Source organism: Eleginops maclovinus, chromosome 12 (genome assembly GCF_036324505.1).
Source record: "Eleginops maclovinus isolate JMC-PN-2008 ecotype Puerto Natales chromosome 12, JC_Emac_rtc_rv5, whole genome shotgun sequence".
NCBI classification, from domain to species: Eukaryota; Metazoa; Chordata; class Actinopteri; order Perciformes; family Eleginopidae; genus Eleginops; species Eleginops maclovinus.
Window position 1 is genome coordinate 17715343 of NC_086360.1, and position 27379 is coordinate 17742721.

Genomic DNA, 27379 nt, shown 5'->3' on the forward strand with positions numbered 1-27379 from the left:
TGTAAACCCACCATTGCACTTTAGACTTGAGTCAGGACACTGTGATATCTGTAGCTTTCTGTCACAGGGACTCCACATTAGCACACCTCAGCTGGCTAAGCAGCTGTCTCTGTGACGCCATCTGTGCACACACTCAGCCTCGGAGCTCCCAACAGGAGTGAGAAAACACATTGTCTTCAAAAACACCCACACATGCGAGTGCTGAATGTACGGCGTCAGCCTAGGTAAAGCAAAACAGGAGTTGTTTTCTTACAGGGTCCAGGGATTTAAACTTTCTATAACCAGGACAAGGTTAGCCTATCTGAGATATTAGATGCTGGAGCTACTGACATGTTGTTTCTGAACTATTTTTGTCCTGAAAAATGAGTTCCACTTCTTCAAAGTTGACTCATTAACATCTTGTGCTGATTCATCACTCATTCCCCACTCCAAAACAGCCTAACTGTATTTTAAGCTACTTGTATTTGCTGATGTAATGAACATGTTTACTTTGTTTAACAGATGTCCCTTTGTACTGCACAGAAAAGGCAATATATTGTCCAAAACTGTTGGAAACAAATAGCTTAAATACCTCTATGCACTCCACTTGAACCCTTCGAATATTGAGAAATTTGAAAAAAATGGTGAACTGTGAAAATAAACACGCAAAGAAGCTTGGTAATGTCTCTCTGTACAGTTTTATTTACATGATACTATTCTGTCGTAATGCTGGATAGCAAGATTATATGTAATACATAAATATCAACACAGTTTGTTGTTTTTTCATATTTTGTACAAATTTGCATATAACTAAGAATCAGAAAGGGAAAAACTCAAAACGGATACATACATTTGTGTTTTAAATGAAAAACATCCTTACAGGGGGAGAAAATAAAAAAGGTGTGGGGGGGGGGGGGGGGGTTAACACAAGTCACAAACATACGTGGGGTCAATGTGTCAGTCAGCCATGAAAACACACCTTTGCACAGGAATATTCACATGCACGCGCACAAATACACACACTCACACTTTTCTACGGTGCTCTAAAGCGGACACACTGATCAATAGCTGTTAGACGGATGAGAAGTTGCATCTAATCTTGGTATCTATTATTTTTCATAAATCTAGCTCTTGCATGCTCCTGTAGTTCTGTAAACATGTGCTGATAAACCGGGTAGCTCCACAGACAAAAGGGTGGGACACACACACACACACTCACTGTGCTCACATAAATGTTCTGTTAGCGCATAAAAAAAAAAAAAAATCATGGTTCACATACCCTAATTCCACAAATGCACTGAATACATGCGCTAACATCAGTACAATATCAATGGAAGAGAGAAAAAAAAAACTAATAAAATATAATGAATAATTGTCTCTCAGCAAATAAAATGTCTGAAACCCTAAGTTGGGTGATGCCAAATATGTCAGAAACACTTATGCAGATGAAGAGTAACTCATGCATTTATCCCATTCATTCACGCCCAACAATATTGTTCCTTAAATTCACCGACTAATCTGACAGAGGAAGGGTGCCATCCTTCCCGTCAGGCCACACAGCCCTGCACCAGGCGTCAGATGGGGAACTTCTTTACACATTATGTCCATTGAAAATGTTCAGATTCAGTAAAACGTGGAGTAATTTGTTTGTTCCTGTCTAGCGTGATACCTCCAGCCATAATGGACAACAGCCTCGTCACAATCAAACCGATTGAAGTCAACACAGACATGCTGATCAGAGGGTCACTGAGGCAGACTATCAAGATGATCCATTGTTCTGCTGGGGTTAGAGCTCATGAAAACAAAGTAAGAGGGAAGACAACAAAGCTTAACACAGCAGCTGTGAGGTAGGTAAAGCCAGGAAAGACAGACAGGTAACAAAGCCCCTTGTGCATGGTGGGGGGTTGTAAGCTTCTCCAAACGCTGACTGACTCCAGTACCAACGGAGCACAGGACAAGAAGTTCAAAGGTTGAGGGAAATATAACTGTGAAATCTGGATGCTTTGAAGAGCCTGTTAGTGTCTGACACATGACAGGGTCTCAGTAAAATGGCTGTCTACGGTTTGGCACAAAATGGCGCCTGGTTTGGGTGAGAGGAGCACAGTCTATCCTGGACAGTTAGCCTGGGCTGCTCTTTATAAGACAATACATATTCTAAAAAGAAAAAAATATAGGACTTAACAGCGGCAAAGCCACACCACAGAAAATAGGATAAAACAAAACTAATGAATTAATCAAAAAAGGAGAAAAGTGATCATTCATGCATCTCCCTCAGACAGGATCATTTCTTTTTTTCTCGTCTTTTTTCTCCAAGATGTTCTTGATGTTGTTATTTTGTAAATCAAGTCCGTTCAATCTTCACTTAGCAACTCATGCCAGTGCTCCTTTCACTCATTCTCCAGTCTTTGTCAAAGGTCGTTGTTGCCGCCGTTGCTGTTAAATTTGTAAAATCTATATTCTCTGGATCTTGTCGGCCACCACCACGGGGTTCTCTTTACGGATCTTGGCGGCGGCCTCGGCCTTGTAATCATAGGGACAGTTGTGCTTGTCAGAGTACCGGTGGATGCCACAGAACAGGTTGCCACAGCGACAGTCAAACCCTGAAAGCAGAAAGGTCAGAGGTCAAAGCTAGAACAGTGGACGTGAATAACTAAACTAGAGAAGTATTAAGAGAAAACCCTTTGTTTTTCCATCTATGAAAAGAAAACAATTATCACAAGCTGAGTCACGGATGCATTTCATCTACTTCTCGTCTCACCTGTAAGGCCCACCCTTTTGCGGCACATGAAGCACCTATTCTTCTTGGGTTTGGGGGTGTCCCCCTTGCCCTCTTCACTGCTGGAAGAAGCTACAGGAGAAGGACTAGAAGCAGCAGGCTGGTTTACAACTACATAAAGGAAAGACAACAGGGGAAAATTAGTCATGCTAGGTGTAATTTGCCATTATCACATATCTTCAATTAGCAGGAGCAGCAGATAAATGAGATGTGTTCATGGCTATCTGAGACATGCAATCAGACTGGCAACTAATGTTGTGTGATTTTGTCCGGACGACAGTAATGAGTGTGTTTCTTATCTCCAAATTGCCCCCTCTAGTTTTTGGCACCAAATGTTGCACTACTCTGAGAAAGTCTCTGGCAGACGGCTTACAATCGAAGAATGCCCTCTGGTGTGGAGATATTTTTAAACTGGTTTATTTTTAGGGCGCCTCTCTTTCTTGGAGGCTGTAAGTAAAACCAACAGTTGGGTTTGAGGTATTCAGCGAAGCATCAAAAATAAACTGTGGCAACATTAAGACCTACGAGGTAATATTTGCTTTCAGAAGTCTGTGTGTGAGCATTCGCGCGCACGCGTGTGTGTGTGTGTGTGTGTTTGTGTGTTTTGCCTGTATCTGCCATCATGTTTATTTACTAAGTGTGTTTATGTGTGTCTTACCAGGCTCTAGGGGTTCTGGCTTGTCCTCTCTCGAGATACTCATCTCTGTCATTTGTTGAGTAACAGGAAGAGATCCTTGAACAGTTCTGAAGGTTTCAATAAAAAAACAGGGATCAGCACGATACAATCAAACAGTTAGCATTTCTTACATTAACATGTATTAGCTACATTGAACAATAAAACACAGCGAATACTGACCTAGACATGTCTGGCGAAGACACAGGGGAGGCATCAACCTTGGCTAGACTGGCTTCTAGTCTCTGGATGGCTGAGGCCTCTAGAGTAGGACTACCTGCTGAACCTGGGTGAGAACAAAGGAAACTTTATTAGACAAAACTCAGCAGAATAATATGAGATTAATAATAAAGTATGAAAAATAAACAATCATAGTGGAATTCAAAGAGAAATGCTTTGTTTTGATACCAAGAAAAGCCAAAACAAGCAGAGTAATGTTTTGATGTTGAAATACTCATCTACCAAAGATTGACTATTTCAAATATGTTTAACTAATTTGATCCTGGAGTCACATTGGGCAAAGTTCCTCTCTCAAAGATGAAACAGATAATCATTTTACTTTTTGTAATTCTTTTTCAAATGGGTCCCAACAGATTGCTATTGTCAAAACTTCACAGTTTGACCTTATAAATGCCTGAAGGAGGGAACACCCACATAACCTTGAACACTGTAATGAAGAAAACAGCTGTCTTTCATTACACAGAGTGGAAAAACAAGGAGGGAGGGTAGGAGGAAGGGAGGGAATACACTGACTGGGCTTAAACTAGTTGTATGTCAAAACAATGTCTATGCTTCCTTGAGTCCCTCCTTATCTCCTTTATCTCTTATGTAATGTATACTTTAAAAAAAGGTACACATTTTCACTCAGAGCTTCTGGAATCATTTCATTTGCATCTCCATCTCTCTGTCTTTCTGAGAACTGACTTACCCATAGGGCTGTGGGGGCTCATGCGGTCGCTGCTCTGCTGCCGTGTCAGGTGATCCTTATAGCAGACGGAGCACATGCCATTGGTTCTCGGGTTGCCATAGAAACCACAGCCTGTGGCACAAAGTATGGGCACCGGGCTCTGGTTGGTCTCTTGGGCCATGTCTACAAGAATGAGAGAAACAGAGGGAGGATTTAGACTGACATTTTGGGTCACAAACACCTCGATGTAAACTGAGAGCTGAAATGTTTCAATCACAGGACACAATTTTCAATATAGACGCTGCTATCGTGCCAATCTCATTCCAAAGAAACGAGTTGCTGTGTTAACAAAGCCCACAGATGGGAGTCCTATTATGAAAATTCAAGAACAACATGCCTGGCTTGTTTAACTTGTCCTTTAGCCTGAATACAGTAATGAACGCTTCTCTGCTAGATCCAGAAAACAAACAGCCCTCACTGTGTCTACTCAGCACCTTGGCAGAAACTGAACTCTGTTCTGTCTTACAGGTCTGCTCACTGTTGTGTCCCCCTTTCTCCCACTATCTCCTCCCACACAGTCCCACTTTCACAATTCTTAGAAGAGGTGGTATGGCTTCCTAACCTTTGACCCATTTCTCTTTTTCATACATGTACATTTAGGAAAAGGTTTTATACATTTCAAAAGCTAATCATTGCTGCCAAGCTGGCATAACTTCATATCTATGGTTATTGAGTTATATGCGTCATCATTGTGTGTCATGATAATTGTGACCCAATATGATTCTTCACAATTACTAACACTTCCTCATCAGAGCATTCATGCCTTGACACAAAACAAAGCTCTGACTCACTGGCAGTATCTTGGCAAAGAACAGAACCAGAACAGTGACATAAACATACTGTTCTCACCACAAACACACAAGACAATGAATGAAAGGAATAAAGTAGCACAACAGTCTGGTAATTCTTGCCCCACAAGACATTACAAAACGTAAACTCACCTAACAAATATGCCCATAAACAAGTGTGTATGTGTAACTTGGCAAAACGTGTATCGCTGTGACGTTGTTGTCCTGCTCTGCTGCAATGCAATACAACAGGAAGTTGTGTAATGGGAGGCTCTGCCTTTGAGGCAACAGATCAAAAACACCTTGATGAATGAACAAACAAGACAGACAGGAAGGCTGAGATTAGCTGGGTAAGAGGCATCCTGTCTGCCAGTCCTGCCCTGACTGTTTTACAAATAGCCTGATGGCCTGATACCAGACCTCCCCCAAAAAGAAAAACAACAAAGCCATCAGCATACACGGCAACACAACCATATTTTACCCAGTAAACAACCGTTGGCCCTGTCGTGCTGTAACACGGCAGCTGCTTTCTTGCGTTAGTGTGAAGCTTGTATTTATTCTGGTCACGGACATAAACAGGACAGGCAGGCCTAATGTTCCAGGAAGGGCTGGCAGTTGTCTCAGAACGTCCTGTCAGTTCACTCGAGGTACCCTGGCCTCACCAACAGACTAACAAGTGCCATTACATCTTGAGCTAACCAGCAACCCCTCCCCTTCTCCTCCTCCTCCTCCGCTCTTTATCTATCCCTGCATGCTATCACTGGCGCGTCAACAAAGGGTTTCCTTGGAAAAGCCCACAAAGACCTTCTCTCTCTTTGTGTCACGTGTTCAACCACTGACTGCTGAAAAACAGCAGACAGGACAGTAGACAGGGGTTGGTAACTACCGTGTAGATCAAAAGGATTTATCTTGACATGCTATCATCAGTATCATTCTTTGACCCAAATATCTATTAATTACGTTGACAGCTTTATTTCAACTAAAGCTTAACATGAATACCCCACGTTCCAGGTCAAGGTCTATGAATGAAATCAGCTCCCCAAAAGGAAGGATATAAATTCAGACGAAGACTACATCACATCTGACGAGAAAAACAACAAGATAAAACAAAGAACATGACTAAGGACTATGGCTGCGAGCAGATTAGCCATGGCTGCTGACTTTCTGACACAAAGGAACAATGGACAATGTAGCTCAGCTGTCAGGTTTTGACCCAGCTGTCAGAAAAACAGCAGGCACATTAACCTAACCTTTACTGAGACCTCTCACAAACAAGGATAAGGCAGGAGTTAAAATCACTCTCGAGTTACCCTTGTTTAAATACTCATAGATTTCAACCTGACATGAACACACTGCATGCAAACTGAAGAAGTGTTAAATGATTGATGATGAAAGAGGTCCTTTACGGAGACAAGCACACATGATATGCATGAAAGATAACTGATTATTGTTATAAATGGTGATGTCTTTCATAAACTGGAGCTACACAATCCACTTTGATAGCTTCATTATGGCTTATGAGAACAACAAATACATATATCTTGTTTCTTCAAACTGGCAGTATGCTGAAATGTCATACATATGCCATTTGTACTTTAGAGTGAATTGTAAAATACTGAAAATTCGACAGGGTAAATGAGGGGGTTTCCAGCTACAGAGCAGATTACCAACCACTATCACTCACCACCAACTTCCTTTCACAAAACAAAAAACACTCACAGAATCAACATTTTAAAACCAGGCAGACTCGATATGGTGCTATTTGGACTTTAAGTGATCCCTTTAATTTGAACAACGGTTAAAATAGCTGTGAAAATGTCTACCACACAAAAGGGGAGGACAGTGCTTCTGTATCACACACAGGCTAAACGTTAGCTCATATTTCAGGGCCTACTGGGCTGAAAACTACTGAGTCACAGTGAAGGACAGAACAGAAAAAGCCCAGTTGCTTTGTTACACGCAGCAAATTATTCTCTTTAAAAAGGACACACTGTTGAAAATGATCATTTAAACGCGTTAGGAAGGCACTTTAAAGGATGTTTTATGAAATAACCCACATTCTAGACAGTCTGGTCTCTGTTCCCTTTGTTTCTTCTTTCCTCCTTTGTCTGCAATCTATCTGCTTCCTGTTTAGATATCGTTTTGTAGCTCCTCTTTTCGCAGTATTTTAACTTATAAGCATTTTCTTCGTGTTTTCAACTTCAACCACCTCGACTAAATAATCACACTAAAGTAATAAAGATCGACTTGGTGGTTACTGATACTTTTTGTTGTCCACCTTGATGTGTGTTTTTGTAAATTGAAATTTGTGTAAATTCTTCTTTTTATCGCCAATATTTATATTAATTAGTATTTGGTCATTTTCGGCTCTTTATGTTGTTGTTACAATGTACATTTCCCCTCTTTGCGACGATTAAAGGGATTCTGATACTGATTAAGACCGAGCAAACGTCATTTTCTCCCCAGCTAAAACTAACGCAAACATGTTCTGGCAAGTTAATTTAATATTTAAGTAAAGTCGTACATTTCAGAGAAGCACTTTCGTTTTACTTGTACATTCGGCTTATGAATTTTCTATTTCTAGACAGGAATTAACTGGCTTTGGTTCCCCATCCCCCAGCTCGGAGCAAATAGAAAAACAGAGACAGCAACTAGCTATAGCTCCCTCCCTTGTTTTCCCCATGAACCCAGACGGAGTCACGTTTGAAAGCTTGTGATTACATCCAGTCAGGAGGTGGAGGTGGTGATGGTATCGGTGGTGACATCTTCGCCAAAGACAAATAAAGCTTGTTTTACCACATAATACCATCAAGCACACATACACCCACTGACCTTTCAATCCACCATTAAAGGTCGCCGTGACCGACCCCCAGTTTAGTAAAAACAACATTTATTTTCATAGTTTACCTCGGCAAGCTGAGCCACCTTCAGAATTCATCGTTGATCAGAAAAAAAATAATCCAAGATGATCACCTGCTAAAAATCGACGGAGTGTTCTCGCGATATGCCAGGAAAAGTAGCCTGGCAGAAGAAAAAAGGTCGAATGTCTCAGTTCTTCCCTAAAGTCCTTTTGCTATTTGTATCTGTGTTTGTGTGGCGTTGTCCTTCGTGTCAGGCAGGTTTTAAGGTGGGTTTTAAATGTCCCTTCCTCGCCCTCCTACCTCTCTCTCTCTTTCTCGCTCCGTCTCCCGTCTCTTCTGGATGGATGTTTGTTTCCTTCTTTAGTAAGAGGAGTGGCGGATGATGTCACTTGTAAAATGACGGGCTCCCATTGGCTGACCGCGGAGAGACACGACTGGGGGCGGTTGTGCGCATGCGTGTAGCGTTGCGTTTATTACACATCCATTCGTCATCCTCCTACAAGGCCACGAATCTTTTATTTATTTATTGAGTAATCCTCCTAAATGCATTCATATATTTTTGGGGGGTTACTTTAAAAATATATTCTATAACTAATTACCCGTGAAACATGTAATCAGTAACCTAAATCATCATATAAAAAGTAATGTAACCTACTTTGTTAGCCTTTTTTGGATTACCTTAATATCAAATGCAATGCCAATAAATACAAAAAAACAACAGCTTCATTAATAAAAACAAGACTTTAACTGAATGGTTTATGTTAGAAAACAGAACAATGTCACCTTTGAAAGAAAAGAAGCCATAACGATGAAGATTAGCTATAGTTTCACTCGAGACTTGTTTCACTAAGTCTTTTAAGTATCATGAAGCATTGTAATGTGTGCGCATGTGTTTCTTAATATATTGTCCTTATTTCAAAATGTATTGTTACATTGTAATCCTGCCAGAAATCCTTATTTTTGAAAATGTAGCAGTAATGATAGGATGTAAAGGAACACAGTAAATTTTTTGTATCCTGATCATGTATTCCTTGTACAAATATATTGTTACTCTCCAAACCTGCATACAAATTATAGTGCTGACGTGACAGAAATGAAAAAACAAAAGTATGATTAAGAGGCTAATCCCTTGGTAATGCCTCCACCTAGTATGATTATTTATGTCACAGGAACAAAACAAGATTTATACTTACAATGATATGCATGCCTGTTTGTTATGGGAGAATGTGACACTAGGCTGCTCCCCCTCCCTCCTGCATATACACACAAACAAACAAACAAATGAACAAACAAACAAACACACTCTTGTATTGTTGACATTGAGAGTGTAAACATTTTTTTGTTAGGTAATAACAGACAAGAGCCAAGCAGTAGTGTTGGGTACTACCGGGGCCAGGATTACATACTGATACCAATATGTTTAATAATTAGTGTTGGTTTATGTGCTATCAATTATAGGCATTCACATATAGGCCAATTTGGATTACATTTTTATTTGCTGTATTAGTGAATTTAATAACTAAAAAGCTTTTACTCCATGCCCAACCCAGACACTTACACGAAACTGAACACCCAAATAATATTAACCTTTTGTCTAAAACAAAATCTTAACCGACAGACAACACTTTAAAGATCAGGCCAAAGGGAAAAATAGAGATGATCTGAAAGTCTAAAAAATGTCCTCAATTGGAAGGTTTAAACTGGCCCCCACAAAGATATATGTACAAGGCCACCCACCCACACACACACACACACACACACTGGTGCACTTGTGTATATGTAAACATGTTTTGTGCGAGGCTAGGTAAGATAAGAGCAGGGGGAGCAGAGATCAGGACGGTTCCAGGATGTACTGTTGAGAAATGGTTGTGAAATGTATTTTAGCTGTCACTAGTTTCAGTTGGTAAACAGGGTTGTAGCAACAACTGAAAACCCTGATGTCATATCCTTGTCTTTATATCAAGGAATGAATAACTATTTGAGAAGATACAGTTTTAGAGTTAAATACGTGTTTTTGTGACTGAGTACAAATTCTTATTACACCTATTAATGTACAAATAGTTGGAAAAGAAAATATTTTTTGTTTGCCTAAAGAGACTTTGAGTAGTATTCAGTAGGAGTATAAACTAAAATCCCGGTAACAGCTTTGGTACTAAACTTATTTATATTGAATGTATACAGTATTGCAATCTGTGTGTGTTCTTTTCTTCTATTCCTCAAAAGGCTACGTTCACCTGCTGTTTTAACACCAACAGTAACCTGAGGAAATCATTTACTGGTCCTGTTTTTGTGAAACATGTTCCTTTCTTCCCCTCACAAGGTGTCATATGTGCTGTATGGTTAGCTGTATAGCCTGCAGGTTAAACAAGTCCCAACGTATTCCCTCAACGTGTCAGTATAACATAACACTTCCCCAGGCACTATACAGGCCACACTGAGCAGAAAACAAATACTCTGGGTAGGGCCCTGTGGTGTTTGTGAGTGTGTGAGTTGTAGAGAACATGCAGTCATATATCAGTGTGTGAATTCATGGAAACTTAAGACAGCTAGTACAGTCTGAAAGTCATTGGCTAATACAGTTGGTCTGTTCCAGTTCAAACCAGAATTCATGAGGACAATCTAAGTGGCATACAAAGGTGAAGCCAAGTGAAAGTAAAAGTAGGTGCTCCTACAGAACTTCCCCTAACTTTTTAAAGGGGAATAAACCACACACTCACACACACACACACACACACACACACACACACACACACACACACACACACACACACACACACACACACACACACACACACACACACACACACACAACATCATTAAACAAAGCACATGACGTAGATGTCTTTAGCAATGTTACCTGAAAACATGACTTTTTAAACTAAATGTCCAAAAAAGGCAGCTGACTGGAACCTTTTTTTGGCTTATTATGTGTAAAATAAATATATTTATTGTGCAATTTGTTTCCTTTAATAATTTCCTCAGTTCAACAAGGGAGAAAGAAGTGTTAATACCACGTGATTCCCACATACAAAAAATCTTTAAATTAGGAAATGTTTTGTAACAGTAGAGGAGCTGAGAGGGCCTGGCAACTGATCACTGATCAACAATAATACTTGACAATAAACCTTGATCAGCTTTAGTCAGATTGTTAATCTCTGATGAATAAAAGGCCATCTGGTGCTGAACTGAGTCACTAAAACTGCAAGATGTCCAATTGTAATCGGAGTTAAACATTCACACTTACAATATTCATGAATTCATTAAAAATCGCATGATGTTAATGTTGTTTTTTGTACTTTTCTTCTTTCTCACTGTGATGACATGGGAGTTTAGTATCATACAAATTACGACCAATCAGGGCATCAAGGCAGTATCGGACTGTTGAAGGGCAAGGAGGGAAAAACATTCCTTGATGTAGTTCTTTTTTTCTTTTTCTTTTGAAATGTCGAAATGTTGAGAAGTTAAAAGACTATTTTAAGAATAAAGTCAACATTTTGGGAATTAAAAAAGAACATTTTAGAATAAAAACTACTAGTGTTAATGCATGCCCTGAAAAGTTTGACTTTATTCTGGACATTCAAATTTTGAAATTGGCCCTAATACTCATTGATGTGGTAGGGCCATTAATAATCATGAATATTATGTTCTGTAATGAAATGATGGCAAAGAGGTTATTGGTTTTGATTTAAAGTCCTTCTCACAGGATGGTTATACAAATGTCAGCTTTTCTTGTAAAATCTCATAATCTTTATACAAAACCATCCTCAATGTACCGTACACAGTAGTAGCCTTCTTGTACTGACATAAGCTTTTCATATGTGAGTAAAGAAGGCACAGAGGGAAGGGTGGGGGAGGAGATGGGGAAAACCTGCTCTGTGTTTTACACTGAGGTCTTTGTGTGTGTGAGTGTTGTCTTAACGCAGCCCTGTACTGAGAAGCAGAAAAGAAGGAGCGTGTGTGTCTGTTTAGTGTGTGATGGTTTCAGTGAGGGGAGGGAGCAGCTGAGGAGAGAGTGGGAGGTGTCGAGTATCATTACCCATCCCCCTCACTGTCATAGGCTTCTGTATGTGTGTGTGTGTTTGTAGGTTTTGGTGCCACTGCTGAGTGTGTGTGGGTGGTTAGGTGTAACGGTGCTGGTGATTGTACTGACTGAGTGGGATCATTTTTTTAAAGACCAAAACAGGCCAAATGTGATGAGTTGAAAAGTGACAATGTTTCCATGACAACAAATACAATCCGCAGCTATGCTTTATTGTCGTCTTTCAGTCTGTATATGTGTGTGTGTGTGTGTGTGCATGAGAGGGTTTGAGGATTACTTATGTGAATCTGGAACAGCCTGTCTGTAGTTACTAGGCAGATATTGTCTCTGCCCACACACGCACGCACGCACGCACGCACGCACGCACGCACGCACGCACACACACACACACACACACACACACACACACACACACAGAGGCACAGCTTGACTGTGTCTGGCGTCGGGGTGGTGGAACACTGTTGATAAAAGGGGTACTGGTGGAAATGGCAGCTTATCAATTTACATAAGCTGTGTGCGGGGCTTGATAAGCTCCACTCTGAGGCTCACTAAAACCATTGCTTCAAAACTTGATCCCCCACTATGCTCTGTCTGCATTCAACTCCATGGGCAGCCCCTCATTAAAGGGGCGATGAAGTATGTGTGTGAGTGTGTTAAAATAGGTAAAGAGAAACATTTGAGGAACAGAGGGTGTCTGTCTGCATGATTCTGGGGAGATCAGGGACAGCTTTGTTGTAAATCCATTGCCATTTAACACTGTTTTTGCTGTAATTGTTGGTTGAGAGAAGACCAAATGAAAACATGAGGTAGAACACACAGGAATCACATAATGTCCATCAAGTAGACTGGTATAAGGTATTCTGATTCAAAACTAAGAGACATTTGCAATAGAGGGACACATGGAGAACAAAAACGAGACTGAATGAATGTGATCTGCTGAATCAGCACAGACCATTTACTCCCTCTCTGGTGCTGCTACACAACTCCTCTACCTCTCTCATGAATGTGTTTCTTGTTATTTCTGACCAGGGAGGAGTCCCCCTAAACTTTCCCAGCACACACTCTTGTTCAATCCCTCTCCCCCCTCCTCCCCTTCTTTGTACATACAAATCTCACCGTACATGGGTATCTTGATGGTCGTTGGAATATCATTGTTGGCGTGTGTAAATGTGTGTGGTTGTTGGGGAAAGTTGTCCCCAGTTTCGCCGAAAGTATGCATGCAACAATTTGTTTATGTAGTTGTAAAATAATTGGCTGTTACAAAAGTATGCATGTGGGTTTGTCCTTCGCAGCTGATATATGAGACTCCATGTCGGCTGCATGCCTGCGTGAGGTGAACAAATGTGAACCCTTACATGTGAGAGTGGATGAAAGAGAGTGTGTGTACATGTGTGTGCAGCAGATGTCCTGTGCTCTGCTCTGTTCTCCAGACTGGCTGGTCTTTGTTGCTGCTCCCTCGTGCAGACGGGCCTGGCCACGTGCTTAACTGTCTGCAAGGACAAACCACGCCTCTGCCGCTGTAATCTGTCATTTGCAACAGCCAAGTCCCGCCCTTAATAACACCCATAGCCTGACAGGGTCTGCCTACAAGCTTGATGATGCTGTTTTACTCAGGCATACTTACCATGTGTCTTTTTCTCTGTTAGTCACCCCCACACTGTCTGAAGATGTAACTTTCTGTAACTATGCCACAAGAATGCGGCATGAACAAAATTAAGCAACACATTTCTCCTCTTCTTTCTACGTCAACCACGTCTTTCTCTCATTTCCTCTTCAGCTCCCTGTTTTTCTTTCTTCCTCTTCTTCCATACTGGGGCAACAGTCAGCTCTCCTTCTGTAGAAACACCCAGAAACAGGAAGAACGAATTTAGTGGGGGAATACAAGCTAGGGAGGGATCCAGATGGGGAAAAGTTGAGTTTCGAAGTGAAGATACTTGGGTTTATAATAGAATAAAGTCCCCTTTGTGAGTATTTATTTTCTTATACCGCCATTATAGATGTTTAAACAACCATGATGAAATTCCAGCAAGAGTCAAAGCAGTAAGCAGGGATGTCTTACTGTAGTCTCTCTGAAAAACAAGTGTAACCTTTGCCAAAATTAAAAAAAAAATGTGTTTATAGTCACACCTGATTAACCTTCACTCCCCTCTCAGCTCCCCCCTCTATCTCTGACAAAAACAGCCAGGCATTGCCCTCAGGGCTGCAACTCCCTGCTGATTTACATTTGTGTCAACATTTATGGAGCTGAGGAGACTTTAATACTATACAAAGTTCACGGGTTGTTATCGGCAGAGAAAGACATCAGTCAAACAGACAGTGTTTGTGCATTTGCGTTTGACTGTTACAGTACAGCTAAGGAAATAGGATATATATTATATTTTCACAACTTAAGTTAATTTAAATATGACCAGCAAAGAACTGTTGAATTTAAATTTCCTTTGTAGCTAGTTGACCTTTTCTCTTTTTTAAAAACCCTCATATTTATATAGTTATAGTCCAATCCCTTAGAGAGGTTTCTTCTGAATCTGAATCTGAATTTGTTTTTCATGCCTCTTCGACCTACGTTGGGGGGAAGGGATCCTGGTGACAGACAGATCATCTGTTACAGAGCTGCTGTTTGACTCATAAAGTACACACAGACTTTTTGCAGGGCTCCTTAGCCTTTTGCCATGCCAACAGTTGGGTGAATCATTCTAATGACTGCACACTGATAGTGACAATTCATTTGAGTGAATCAGCAAACAAAAGAACAACACACTCTGTGCTGTATATGAACAGTGCTGCACTGACAGGTAAACTCATCAGGAAAAACTGGAACGCAGTGCAAAAACATGCAGACACTATGACTTGATTAGTTTTATGATCTCTCCATAAACAGATGAGTTGAACCGTAAGGCATTTAATCGCTTCTTGATGAGTACGATCTATGCATGGCTGGACCACGCTGTTAAGTTTGAGAAATCTCATGGCGTCAAACACCCTGGATACTGAGATTGTCCCAAAGTCTGATCACAAAGAGGATGAAAGGAGACTCACATCCTCATTTAGAAGGATTTCTGCTTTACACCTACAGACCTTTGATCGACGTGATGAACCAACGCTTCTTTATTTCTATCCCACATCCTGTTCGAGGGCCACATCTGGCCCACGTCTGGCCTATGTATTTGAAACACGATATGATTACTATATCATAATCCCTTCTCACGATTATGCCCTTTTTTGGATTCCCTTTGTGTAAGAGTATATAAATCCTAAGACAGTAATTGAAAGGCATTACACTTATTGTACCATAAAAAACAGGTTAACATAGTTTGACAGAAAAGTATGAATTAGAATGAGTATGAATTAGAATATACACATCATCTTTAAAAATCATTATAAACCTCGAATGGTACTATATTTTTTATCCAACTTTTAAAATAATAAAATCCCCAAGTGGTTTGTACTTTATAATATACTGTATTTGTATTAATTTCCCAAGGCGCTATTTCTTTGGTAGAAAGCAGTTCACACCAAGGTCTTTTCATTTCCGTGGCGAATCGGGACACTGATACTTAAAAATCCCATTTTGAAAAAATAATAATATTTCTAGCAAATAATGGGTAGGACTACACAAAACATGAGCAATATAAAGCGAAAAATAATCGACATGGCTAGATACACCAAGTCAGCTGCATGTTGCAGTTTGTTTAGATGCCATTCAGGTGGCCTCGACGACCTCCCTCACCTCTCTGTTCATGAATCCCTTGTAGCTGCTGCTCAGTTTAGCCAGAGAAAACTGATATTCTCCACACTGTCCTTGCTCCCATTTATCAAGATCCACATGTACACAGCCATGCTTACATATCTGACTGGGATGCTTTGGTCTTTCTCCACACGTGCATGCACAAATACTTAGACCCAGATGACGAAAACAAGTCAGTAAAAGATAAAAAAGAGAGCCTTGTATTCCTGAATATTCCAGTAAAGAGTAACAGCGCCCTCTACAGGTTCATAGGCTTTGCTCTCACCACTATCTACAGTATCGCTCACATATTGTATTGAATATTATACAGTTTAGATATGCTTTATAAAAAGAGTCATAAGATAAACTTTATAATTCAAACAAAAAAGTAATACTTCTGCAACTGTTGTATGCTGAACTCTTTGAATATACTGAATATCTATTGTTAATAAACATTTTATATTATTGAAGTATGAAGGCTTTGTAACGAGAATCCACACAGATACATCACTATTATTCTCAGAATAAGAGGCTAGATTCATTGGCTCTATACCTATTTCTACAGAAACCTGTGCATGTTAAGCTAATAACAAAAACATATATATCTGAACAATAAGTTGGCCAGGAATCACTATATAAGCCCCATTTTATTAACTTTAACTATTAACTACTAACTATTGGTACATTTTATATGGCCCTTATTTCATGAAAAAGGCTTATTGTGAACAAATAGGATGTTCAAAGGTGAATGTGATGTCACTACTCAGTAACAGCTGAGTCATGTTATTAGACTTTGATATTAGCTTATATAGCTATGTAGTTATTTATTCAAAGTGTTTTATTTTAAGGGAAAAATATTCAACTAAAAGGGAGAAAGACGTGTAACACATGCACGCAATCACGCACGCACGCACACACACACACACACACACACACACACACACACACACACACACACACACACACACACACACACACACACACACACACACACACACACTAACAAACATTCACAAAACACACACACACACACACACACACAAGCTGCATAAAGGCAGTCATAACTGTTTTGAATAATTAATTGCTAGTAAAATTGCGTGGCTCTTGGGTTTCCATCCTGTCATTGTCCCTGTTTCGGTTCGATGGGTGGCGAGGAAAAAGTAAAGTTATCATGCCAGTTTCTCATCGTATACCAGCCCCCAAACCCACCCACCAACCCAACCATCCTCCCACACACACACACACACACACACACACACACACACACACACACACACACACACACACACACACACACACACACACACACACACACACACACACACACACACACTGGATGGACATCCATCCCTGTAAAGATGCAGAAACAGAGAGACCACTAAAACTGTTCTGAAGTTTATTTTCCACCATTTGTACACACAGGCTGTGTTGGATGCTGCTGCAAATGTTTTAGGGGGTTACAGGACCATGAGAGGAAGATGACTCGAGACAGTCTGATCACCTCTGAGAATGACGGTAAGACCCTCTTTATATGACCAGATTTCCCCTCTTGTTTTTACATATTTCTCATTTTGAGGTTGATTATTAGAGGACAGCCTATGGAAATACAAGTCTCAAAGATTTCTTTCATAAATTGTTGCAAATGATCTGCAATTTATGTTAAGTTAATAAGGAATATTACTGATTGTTTATATCAAGCAAGGCCCTTATGTTTCTTTGCTTCAATTTTCTCCTCAATTTTTCTTTGCTTCAATTTTCTCCTCAATTTTTCTCCTCAATTTCCCTCGGGATAAATAAAGCTTCTTGAATCTTGAATCTTGAATCTTGACTTTGTGAGATAGGTGATGACAACTGTTTTTAATCAACTGTTTTAGTTTCTTATTTTATTTAATACTTTCTTGGAACATTTTTTTTTTTGATGTTGAAATATTGACATTCCAGTATTCAAACCATTACTCACCCAGACATTTAAAAAAAAAAAAAGTGTTTTATGGTTATAGTGTGTTAATGACTTGCTGATTTAACTGATCCAAACTACATTTTTGCACAAAAACATCTATATTTATTTACTGTAAAAGTTGCCTCCTGGTTGTTTCCTATGAAGGACAAGTAAAAACAGAACATCAATCATCGATAAAAGGCCAAATCCGACCATCTCAAAAACATTCATCTTCTACTTTCGTGCATCAGTCAGCTGCATATTTGGGAGTTGGCCTCTTGCCCTCGCCTGTCTCCCCATCCTTGTGGGCGTAGCCTCCCGTCTCCCTTCATTAGGCCATTGTTTGTCTCTTTTGTGCCCCTCTATTGCACACAGCCATAATGACCCCGGTGCTGGCCACTCGGGTTTCATCAGGACACACATCAAAGGGCCGACTACATAAATATCAGCTCAATTTGTCAGTGGTCCTCTTTGTTTTCCTCTTCATCCCCCCTCACTGCAGGACAATGGTGCCAGGTATACAATAAGGTAGGCTGAGCCTGATCAGTGAAAGGGGCAGTGTTTATAATTCTTTTTTTAAACTAAAAATAAAGCTGAGTTCATCAGAGAAGGAAAGGGTTGTGGATGTTCTTTATCTGCAAAACACTGATGAACATGACACAACCGAAAAGCACAAACATTTAATTAGAATTCCTAAAAAATAAATGAATGGAAATAAGTGTATCAGATATTGTTTGAAGAATGACAACAATGCTTCTTGAGCTTCAACATTCATTTTGCATTATAACCAGCTGTTGAAATATACACTTTCAGCATTTCATTTGCTGTTTAATCACGTCCATTAAACAGCATCTCATCTTAAATGATTCTCTGCAATGTGAAATTGCATTATCAGTTATATAGAATAAACTCTAATTTTATGATAGCTTAGTGAAGGAAGAAATGTTTCAAAATCATGTCAACTCAAATGGTGTAAATGTCCAACTCATTGTTCATGTGACTCATCAAATCAGGTTGTTTAAAACCTAGTTTAATAAGGCACTTATAAGGCATAGTTTTATAAGTCATAGTTTTAAAACTTTTGTGACATTATATTTTCCACAGTTGACATTGGACTGGAATTTGAAGGTGAGTGGGATCCTTTGTTACTACATGAATCACTAATATGTCCTATGGTTCATTACGGTAAAGTAAATATGTTTGTATACAAACTGAAACAATCGGGTATCACAGGAGTCTTTTCTCTTTTTTATTTTATCCTGGGATTATGTAGATCTGTTGTTTATGTCTTGTTGTTCCTTTACTTCTCTCCCTAATTTTTCCTTAATACCCATTTCTATATATTATTGCCTTTTGCCCCTCGTCTGACCTTGACCTGTGGCTCCAATTATCTCAGGATCATAACTCCTGGATAAAAACATGTCACTGACTGAGACAAAGAGATAGTTGAGTCAGTAGACAATAATGAAAAACTTCACAATACTGTAAGATTGCTTTGCAGAGAGAATCAAGTGTCAATGATGTGACTGAGTGTACATCATTTGTTGAAGTTGTAAGTGTTATACAGTATGGGGTCAACCGGCAAAAATCCCAGGATGGCAATGCTGATTGCAACTTAGAAACATTGCGTTTATGTTTTTGCTACAGGTTTGGATGATGAAGTTGATACTTTTCAAGAGGAACATGAGAGAGAAAGACACAGAGGAAAAAGAAGGGATGGTGAAAGAACGAAAAAGAAGAAGAGGGGAAATGGTGAGAGGAGAAAAAGAGCTTCGAGAGGGGGACAAGAGGAAGAAAAGTTACAGGCCAGGCATGAGAAAAAGGGTAGGAGAAAGAGATCAAGGAGTGATCAACAAGCAAAAGGGAGAGAGGGGGATGAGGCGGAGCAGCCCAAAATTAAAAGCAGTAAGGCAGCAAAAACAAGGAAGAATGTAAAAAATGAAAAAACAAGAAAAGTTGAGAAGGAGGAAAAGGATGAAAAGGAGGACGAGGCAGAAGATGAGGAGAGAAATGTAAAGAGAAAAAAGAAACATGGAAGTGCCAAAAAAGAAGAGAATGTAGAGGATGGTAACAAACATACAGTGAAGAAGAAAAAACGCAAGAAAGTAATTGAAACAAGGTAAAGTACTGTCATATTTTATAAAGTCACAGTTCTCCTCCGGAAAACTATGCAAAGACATGTAACACTGTGTATGCCTCAGTTCAGAGAAGGAGACAAGTGAGGAAGAGGACAATGAAGAAGAGGACAGTGAGGAGAAAGAGGTGAGGCCAGAGACTCTGACACCGGAGGAGCTGGAGACGCTGAAGGAGGCCGTGGACGAGAGGAAGAAACTAATCCAGGGTCTGAGGGGAAAACCCTGGGCAATGAAAAAGAAACTTGTGACCTTACGGTAAATTCCCTTTACAGATATCTATGAATTCGCATTTTGTATTTGGATCCTGAAACAATCATAATCCCCTGAGTTATTAGGAGCAGCTGTAATACAACATGGGGCCGTGATTCTCTTTGAAATCTTCTTCTTCCTTGTAGGGAGTCTCAGGAGTTTGTGGAGAAATATGAGGGAGCTTTGGGGAAAGGGAAAGGCAGAAAGCTTTATGCGTACAAGGTCATGATGACCAAGGTAAGTAATAAAATCAGTATCTGTTGGCATGATTATCAAAATAATTATACTGAATGGATGATGCGTTGTAATGTGTTATAATTACTTTGTAGAAATGGATGAAGTTTAAACGGGACTTTGAAAACTTCAAAACGGCTTGTATTCCATGGGAGATGAAAATCAAGGAAATTGAAAGTAAGTTTAGTTTATTTTTCGTAATGTTTTTCCCCTCATTATTCCTAACCTTACATTACATTATTTGAGACTTCAAAGTGACTTTCCAAGATGAACCACACATCTCATACTGTGTACTGTATTTCCCATGCATCCAGATTATGGTGTAACCTCATATTATCCCCTCTGCCTTTCAGGTCATTTTGGCTCCTCAGTTGCCTCGTACTTTATATTCCTGAGGTGGATGTATGGCATCAACATGATCTTGTTTTGTCTGACCTTTGGCCTTGTTATGGTGCCAGAGGTAATGAACATGGCTCTTTTTCATCATAACTTCCTGATATTGTGTCTGCAGTTTTGCTCTTGTCTTCACTTCTCTATTTATATTGGTTGCTTGGATGTTTGTGTGAGTTTTTTCTAATATCTTTTTCTAACAGGCATTAATGGGGCGGCCCTATGGCACCATCCCAAGAAAGACTGTCCCCCGGGCTGAGGCGCCCAGTGCCATGGACTTCGCTGTGTTATGGGACTTTGGAGTCAGTTAATGCAACACTCACCTCAATCTCTTGAATAAGCATTTTTCCTTTAAGTCAGTTTTGTAAAATTGAGAAACGTTATTTGTAGCACAGCCCCTCAGCAATCATTTTTATCCCCAGGGTTATGCTCAGTATTCAGTCCTCTTCTACGGTTACTACAATAACCAGCGTGCCATTGGCTGGCTGAAGTTTCGTATGCCTCTGTCATACTTCCTGGTTGGTGTTGGAACAGTGGCCTATAGCTACATGGTGGTCATAAGAACGTAGGTTGGTTATGACGACATATGGTTGATTAATATCCTTGAGCACAATGTAATACTGAATATGCTATTATTATATTGTAGGATGGCTCGTAATGCAAATGAGTCAGGGGTCGGAGATGACAACAGCTTTAATTTCAGCTGGAAAATGTTCACCAGCTGGGATTACCTGATAGGAAACCCTGAGACTGCGGACAATAAGTTTGCCTCCATCACCACCAGTTTCAAGGTCAGTGTAACAGATCCAGTAAAACCATTTATGTCAAATTCTTCTTCTATATCCTGATTCCTGGATATGCTAATTCTACCCATGCAGGAGGCAATCTTAGAGGAGCAGGAGAGCCGAAAGGACGACAACATCCATCTGACTCGTTTTCTGCGTGTTCTGGCAAACTTCCTGGTCTTGTGCTGCTTGGCAGGAAGTGGATACCTCATATACTTTGTGGTGCGTCGCTCGCAGAAGTTCGCCCTTGATGGACTGGAGAATCACACCTGGTGGGAAAGGAATGAGGTAACCATGAGAGAAGCAAATTTAATAAATATAGAGAAATATTTTGATACTAGGCAAGTTCAGTATAAATATTTTTGTGATCTATCGTTTTGAAGCCACTAAAAATACTTGACCTCAAGTCTTTATTTTGACATTGTCATGCAAATAAAATATTTGAAAGCCCTGAGAGTCAGGTGAGTATTTTTCAAGTCCACTTTCTAAGTCTGTTTTAAATTGTGTTAACCGAAAGAAAGAAAGATTTTGCAAGGATAATATTTCAAAGTTCTTTCATTTAGAAAGTATTTTAATCTAGTCGAAAAAAACAGTTTACCTATATACTGTACCTGTATCTGTGAAAGAAGGTGGTGAAAAAAGGACTGGGACCGGACTGTAAGATAAAACAAATATAATAGTAGCATAGAAAGAGTAAAGCCAACACTTTGTTTCACCTGTTTTTAAGTTATAAAGACAGGCAAAATTTTGACTTGCAAAGTTCCTCTCAATTTATTTAACCTGCCTCTCAGGGCTTCATTTAAATGTACACCTTTGACTAAAGACATTCATTATAACAATAATTTTGTCTCTCTTAGGTAAACATGGTCATGTCTCTGCTGGGGATGTTCTGCCCCATGCTGTTTGACGTCATCAGTGCCCTGGAGAACTACCACCCACGGGTCGCCCTGCAGTGGCAGCTCGGTCGCATCTTTGCCCTTTTCTTGGGAAATCTTTACACCTTTATCATCGCACTCATGGATGAGATAAACCTCAAAGTGAGAACTAGAGCATGAACACATGGGAAACAGTTTATAATTGTATAACAAGCATTACCTGTGGTGTGTATATGTGTCACAGAGGGAAGAGGAAAAGATAGTCAAGTTTAATATAACCACGTGGGAAGCCAGTCTCTACAATATCACAGCATCAGAAAACAGCACAGCTCCACCCGTCACCATCCAACCGGCGGATGTCCCCAGAGGGCCCTGCTGGGAGACCATGGTGGGCCAGGTCAGTGTGAATGTGTGTGTTAATTAATGGTATGACTGATTTAAGAGCTTAAAGTTAAGATACGCAATGTGACCAACGTTAAATAAAAATATAGGACATAGTGAAATTAAATGTGTTATATAATATGTAATAGAATACAATATTAAACTATTAAACAATTAAGGAATTAATGAATGGACAGCCATTTTTAATAGAGCTATAATTTACTGGAATTTAGAAAAATATAGACAAATAAAACCATCACACAAATTAAGGTTGGCATTAAAATAGTAGTGCATGTTATGTAGGTTACTTAATGAGTAAAAATATGTCTACACAATGAGCATGAATGTTACATATATAGTATACAGTTATAAAGTGAAAAACAAAAAAGATCAACCAATCAGGATGATACTATTATTTATCTTGACCTACCCATAGCCTTATACTTATACTGTGTACATATAAACATGTTTCCTGTTATGTATGATTGTTTCATCCTTTGCAGGAGTTTGTCCGGCTGATCATATCTGATACGATGACAACCTACATCACGCTGCTGATCGGCGACTTCCTGAGAGCTGTGCTTGTTCGTTTTCTCAACTACTGCTGGTGCTGGGACCTCGAGGCAGGATTTGTGAGTGCTCCTTTCTTACTGATAACAGTCACTATGTCTCTGAATTCATGAAATCTTTATATGGGATTACATATTAAAAACGCGTGTCTTTTTCTAGAGGTGAAATATATGTGTGTCTTTGAAGGTATGAATCACAATAGAGTTTTTGTTGTTTGTGAAAGCCATCCTACTCTGAGTTTGATGTCAGTGGGAATGTACTGGGCCTGATCTTCAATCAGGGAATGATATGGTGAGAAAACAACATTAGTTTCACTTAAATCTTTTGATGGATAGCATGTTCAGTCTGTCCTTTGTGTTTTGCCCAACCTGTCCTCCAGGATGGGGGCTTTCTATGCCCCCTGCCTGCCCGCCCTGAACCTCCTCCGGCTCCATGTGTCCATGTACCTGCAGTGCTGGGCCGTGATGTGCTGTAATGTGCCGCAAGAAAGGGTCTTCAAGGCCTCGGGCTCCAACAACTTCTACATGGCCATGTTACTGGTCATCCTCTTCCTTTCCACACTGCCAGCCATCTACACCATTGTCACCATCCCCCCTTCCTTTGACTGTGGACCCTTCAGGTAATGATGTTTGTTTAAGGGATTTACAATTGAATTACTTTCAGTTTTTCATGATCATTTTCTTCTCCTTAGTGGGAAGAAACGTATGTTTGATGTGATCCAGGAGACTCTTGAGTCGGACTTCCCCGCATGGTTTAGTAAAGTGTTCAGCTATGCCTCGAACCCTGGACTGGTGCTACCCTTCATATTGCTTATGGCGTGAGTCAGCAGCAGACCACATGAGTAAACATATACTTTTACTTTAGATATATTTAATTTCCATCTTGTCATCATTTTCATTCTTAAATTGCAGTTTAAGGTTCTTTGATGTTAATAATCTGTTATTTTATCTTTCAGATTGGCTATTTATTACTTGCAATCCACATCTAAAAGCTACAAAGAAGCTAATGTTGAACTGAAGAAAAAACTACAGACGGTAAACCAAAATTTGAGTTTGTGTTTTCTTCTCATCTGGAAGATAGCATAGTTTTCTACCTTGTATCCACCTTCAGAAATCCTGAAAAGAATAAAGTTTGAATTAGACATTTCTCATGGATAACACTCAGGGAGTGATGGTGGAAAGTTGAGGAAATGTTCATAAAAATAAGAATACATACACTATGTCACAATATTATCCAACACGCATCACATGTGTTCCTTGTTTAGCGTCAAGATTTGCTTTTCCAATACATATTTAGCAGCTTTAAAACTTATTTAGAGTATGCACAAACAGGTCACAAGAGGGCACTGATTCCATATTAGTTGTATTAATAACATCACTCCAGCAGAGACCAGCAGTAACAGCTTATATGTGTTAAAGAGAGCATCAAGAGCATCAACTGAATAAGTGATTTCTGGAGTGCTCTGTGTGGACGTTGTTCTCCAAGTGAGCCGAATACGTTTTTTTAAAAGTCAGTCTTCCGAATAGTTTTTGTGTCTCGTTCAAGCAAAATGAGGAGAACAAGAAGAAGAACAAACTAGCAGCGCTGAAGGCACAGATGGATCTAGAGGAGGCCAGAAAAGCTGCATCACCTTCTGCAGAGCATCAAAAGAACAACAACGCTTCAACAGACCAAGAAGGTGGGACTTCATAAATTGAAATGAAATGGAGGATATTTGTTGTAAACCATAAGTACATTTGTGAACTTGAATAACAAAATGCCATTTTAATCTGTGGAGGTCTGGCACTGTCAATAAGAACACAAGGCATAAGACAAAGAAATAGAAACTTCATACTTTTGCTTTAACATACGAACAAGCAAACAGGTTGTATTCGGTACCACAAATCAGCAAATACATGTTAATACCTTTTTTTTTTACACACATTTAATCATTTATCTAGTTATTTCACATATTCCCATTACCAGCCCTATGTGTTGCACGCTTAACAGTTTCTTGCCGTACCTTCTCCTTTAGCAGATGAGGAAGAAGACCGTGGCAGAAGTCCGAGGATGTATAATAGTAAAAATGGACGCAGCCCTCCTCCTCCCCGCCATGACGGCCATCTTACTGCTACAAGAGCCCCTGCACCCAGGAACTATCAGCATGGTAGCCAGGTGTCTGCCGGGTACCTGCCGGGTTTCACTCTGGAAAATGAAGCCAGGATGCACAGGGTGCCGAGTCTGCAGAGACACGGAGGGAGTGAAAAAACAAAACAGCATGTCACTCAAGATTAAGCACTTTACTGGGAATTTTAAGTAATAATATGTTAGCCAGTTAGTCCTTCATATAAGTGTTTTTAAAACTGCCTTTATGATAAAAAGAAGCTGAAAGGAGTGAAAATGTTAAGCTAATTGTTTATCGTTAAACTTTATAAACAAGAGAAGATTCTCCTTTTCTTTTAATTGTATTTTTTATAGTATATATATATATATACATACTGTATAGCTTTCCAAACTATTGATCACTCAGTTTGTAAGCTAAATCCGTTTTAAATTGTACATTTGTACATTTGAATAATGAGTAAGCTGACAATCTTTCTATGCATCAAACAAAACAGAGATAAATATTTCAGCTTTAGAACTGCAGTTGAAAGGAATGTAAAGATTGTGTTGACCCAACTGGAGAGACATATGGGAACTGAATTATGATGAAGTTATGTAAACAAAGGATTTAATAATCTTGAACAATTTGGTTCAAATACATATCTTTTAAGTCACTATCTATTGATCACCAAAAGAGGTAGCACATTTGGCTATTGAGCCTGATAGCCTTTGCACCTGCAGTATTATGAACTGCTTTATGGGGGAGTGAAATCCATGTACGCAGTATCAATTTGTCATAGAGGCTGACAAGAAGTGGAGAAAACTGAATTAATGTTACATTTATTTAACTTTTTAATTCGATAAAATCTCAAAGCAGGAAATGGGTAAGCTAAAGACGGATATGTTTAGTTAAAAGAACTGATAAATATATATATTTCTTCTCTTTTACAACACAGATTTTATCACATGCAGTAACCTTACTTTAACTTGTTGTTATTAGTCTTAGTTGATCATTCACTTTCCTAACAAATAGTTATATTGATATGCGGTTACATTAAAACCAGCTACATGGCATATATTTTTCTCTTGGGCCCCTCTCACTTAGACTCAGAGCGCAGCCCTCCCTGGACCTGTGACTGAGCCAAAGCATTAAACAATTCATTAGACATGGAGGCCATTTAACCTTAGCCAGCCGGGCTTAATTGGATCCCTTGCTCATCTCTGGCTGGACAATACACACTCAACGTAAACCTGTTTTTCAGCTGTACGATACAAGTGAGGCTAACACTGTAAATCACACACAAGAGAGTCAGATTATTCTTTTTCGGATAGTAAAGACACAAATGTAGCATTTGCCAAACATTCAGATTTGAGCTGTCAGTCTTGTCATTGTTGTTTCCTGACCTCCATCATGTAGCATGGATACTCGTATCATCTGATAACTGCATTGCCATATCCAGTGTCCTGTCAATCAGCCCTTCATCAAGCAGTCCTGTCAGGCAAATGTAAAGTGATGGTGTTGTCTCATTAGTTTAACTTTATTAGCTTGAAATTCAATATATTGATGGTCATTCAACAACATGAAATGTAATATCTGAGCGTTGAAAGGCTTGTCAAGGAGGAATAAGTGTTGCGTCTAAATCATTCAAGACAACAACTCAACATGCTCATAGCGCCACTGACTGAATTACAGTGCCAATCAAATCCACTTCCATTGATGCTCATGATCAATTCATGGTAAGCAAGCATTAAGTATTAATTCTGCAGTTATTTGAGAACTTGAGGATGGAGTAGGCCTACGCTTTATTCGTTTATCATAGGCCAAGATTTGTCAATTAAATTATTTAATAAAGACTCAAAAAGAAGACTGAATAAATCATCTTGAGATCATCTGCATCCCTTATATTTATTCTGGTAATAACAGCCCCCTGA

General features: G+C 39.5%; 2 protein-coding genes across 2 annotated transcripts; one reads left to right on the forward strand and one right to left on the reverse strand.

The window, feature by feature from the left end:
* Positions 1 to 658: 658 nt before the first annotated feature.
* On the reverse strand, positions 659 to 8389 carry zfand5a (zinc finger, AN1-type domain 5a). Its single transcript, XM_063897113.1, has 6 exons — positions 8091 to 8389; positions 4357 to 4518; positions 3612 to 3714; positions 3414 to 3499; positions 2738 to 2866; positions 659 to 2579 (listed from the first exon to the last, which is right to left on the reverse strand). Exons 1-6 carry the CDS (start codon positions 8119 to 8121, stop codon positions 2431 to 2433), a joined length of 660 nt encoding a protein of 219 aa, XP_063753183.1. The 5' UTR covers positions 8122 to 8389; the 3' UTR covers positions 659 to 2430.
* Positions 8390 to 17175: 8786 nt separating this feature from the next.
* tmc1 (transmembrane channel-like 1) lies at positions 17176 to 25733 on the forward strand. The gene is made up of 20 exons (XM_063897913.1): positions 17176 to 17322; positions 18851 to 18874; positions 19394 to 19865; positions 19948 to 20136; positions 20277 to 20367; positions 20460 to 20541; positions 20718 to 20824; positions 20958 to 21056; positions 21177 to 21319; positions 21401 to 21545; positions 21633 to 21827; positions 22397 to 22576; positions 22659 to 22811; positions 23299 to 23427; positions 23589 to 23656; positions 23745 to 23984; positions 24057 to 24182; positions 24321 to 24399; positions 24911 to 25043; positions 25380 to 25733. Exons 1-20 carry the CDS (start codon positions 17286 to 17288, stop codon positions 25637 to 25639), a joined length of 2952 nt encoding a protein of 983 aa, XP_063753983.1. The 5' UTR covers positions 17176 to 17285; the 3' UTR covers positions 25640 to 25733.
* Positions 25734 to 27379: the final 1646 nt, after the last annotated feature.

What these genes read in the sequence shown, in the direction of transcription:
- zfand5a (XM_063897113.1), bottom strand. Translation starts at nt 8,121, where the DNA reads ATGAATTCTGAAGGTGGCTCAGCTTGCCGAG. An exon ending in TCTTCGCCAGACATGTCTAG is followed by an intron (nt 3,500 to 3,611) that starts GTCAGTATTCGC and finishes TGAAACCTTCAG; the next exon opens with AACTGTTCAAGGATCTCTTC. An exon ending in GCCAGAACCCCTAGAGCCTG is followed by an intron (nt 2,867 to 3,413) that starts GTAAGACACACA and finishes TCCTTTATGTAG; the next exon opens with TTGTAAACCAGCCTGCTGCT.
- tmc1 (XM_063897913.1), top strand. Translation starts at nt 17,286, where the DNA reads ATGACTCGAGACAGTCTGATCACCTCTGAGAATGACG. An exon ending in GAAAATCAAGGAAATTGAAA is followed by an intron (nt 20,542 to 20,717) that starts GTAAGTTTAGTT and finishes TCTGCCTTTCAG; the next exon opens with GTCATTTTGGCTCCTCAGTT. An exon ending in GCCTTGTTATGGTGCCAGAG is followed by an intron (nt 20,825 to 20,957) that starts GTAATGAACATG and finishes TTTTTCTAACAG; the next exon opens with GCATTAATGGGGCGGCCCTA.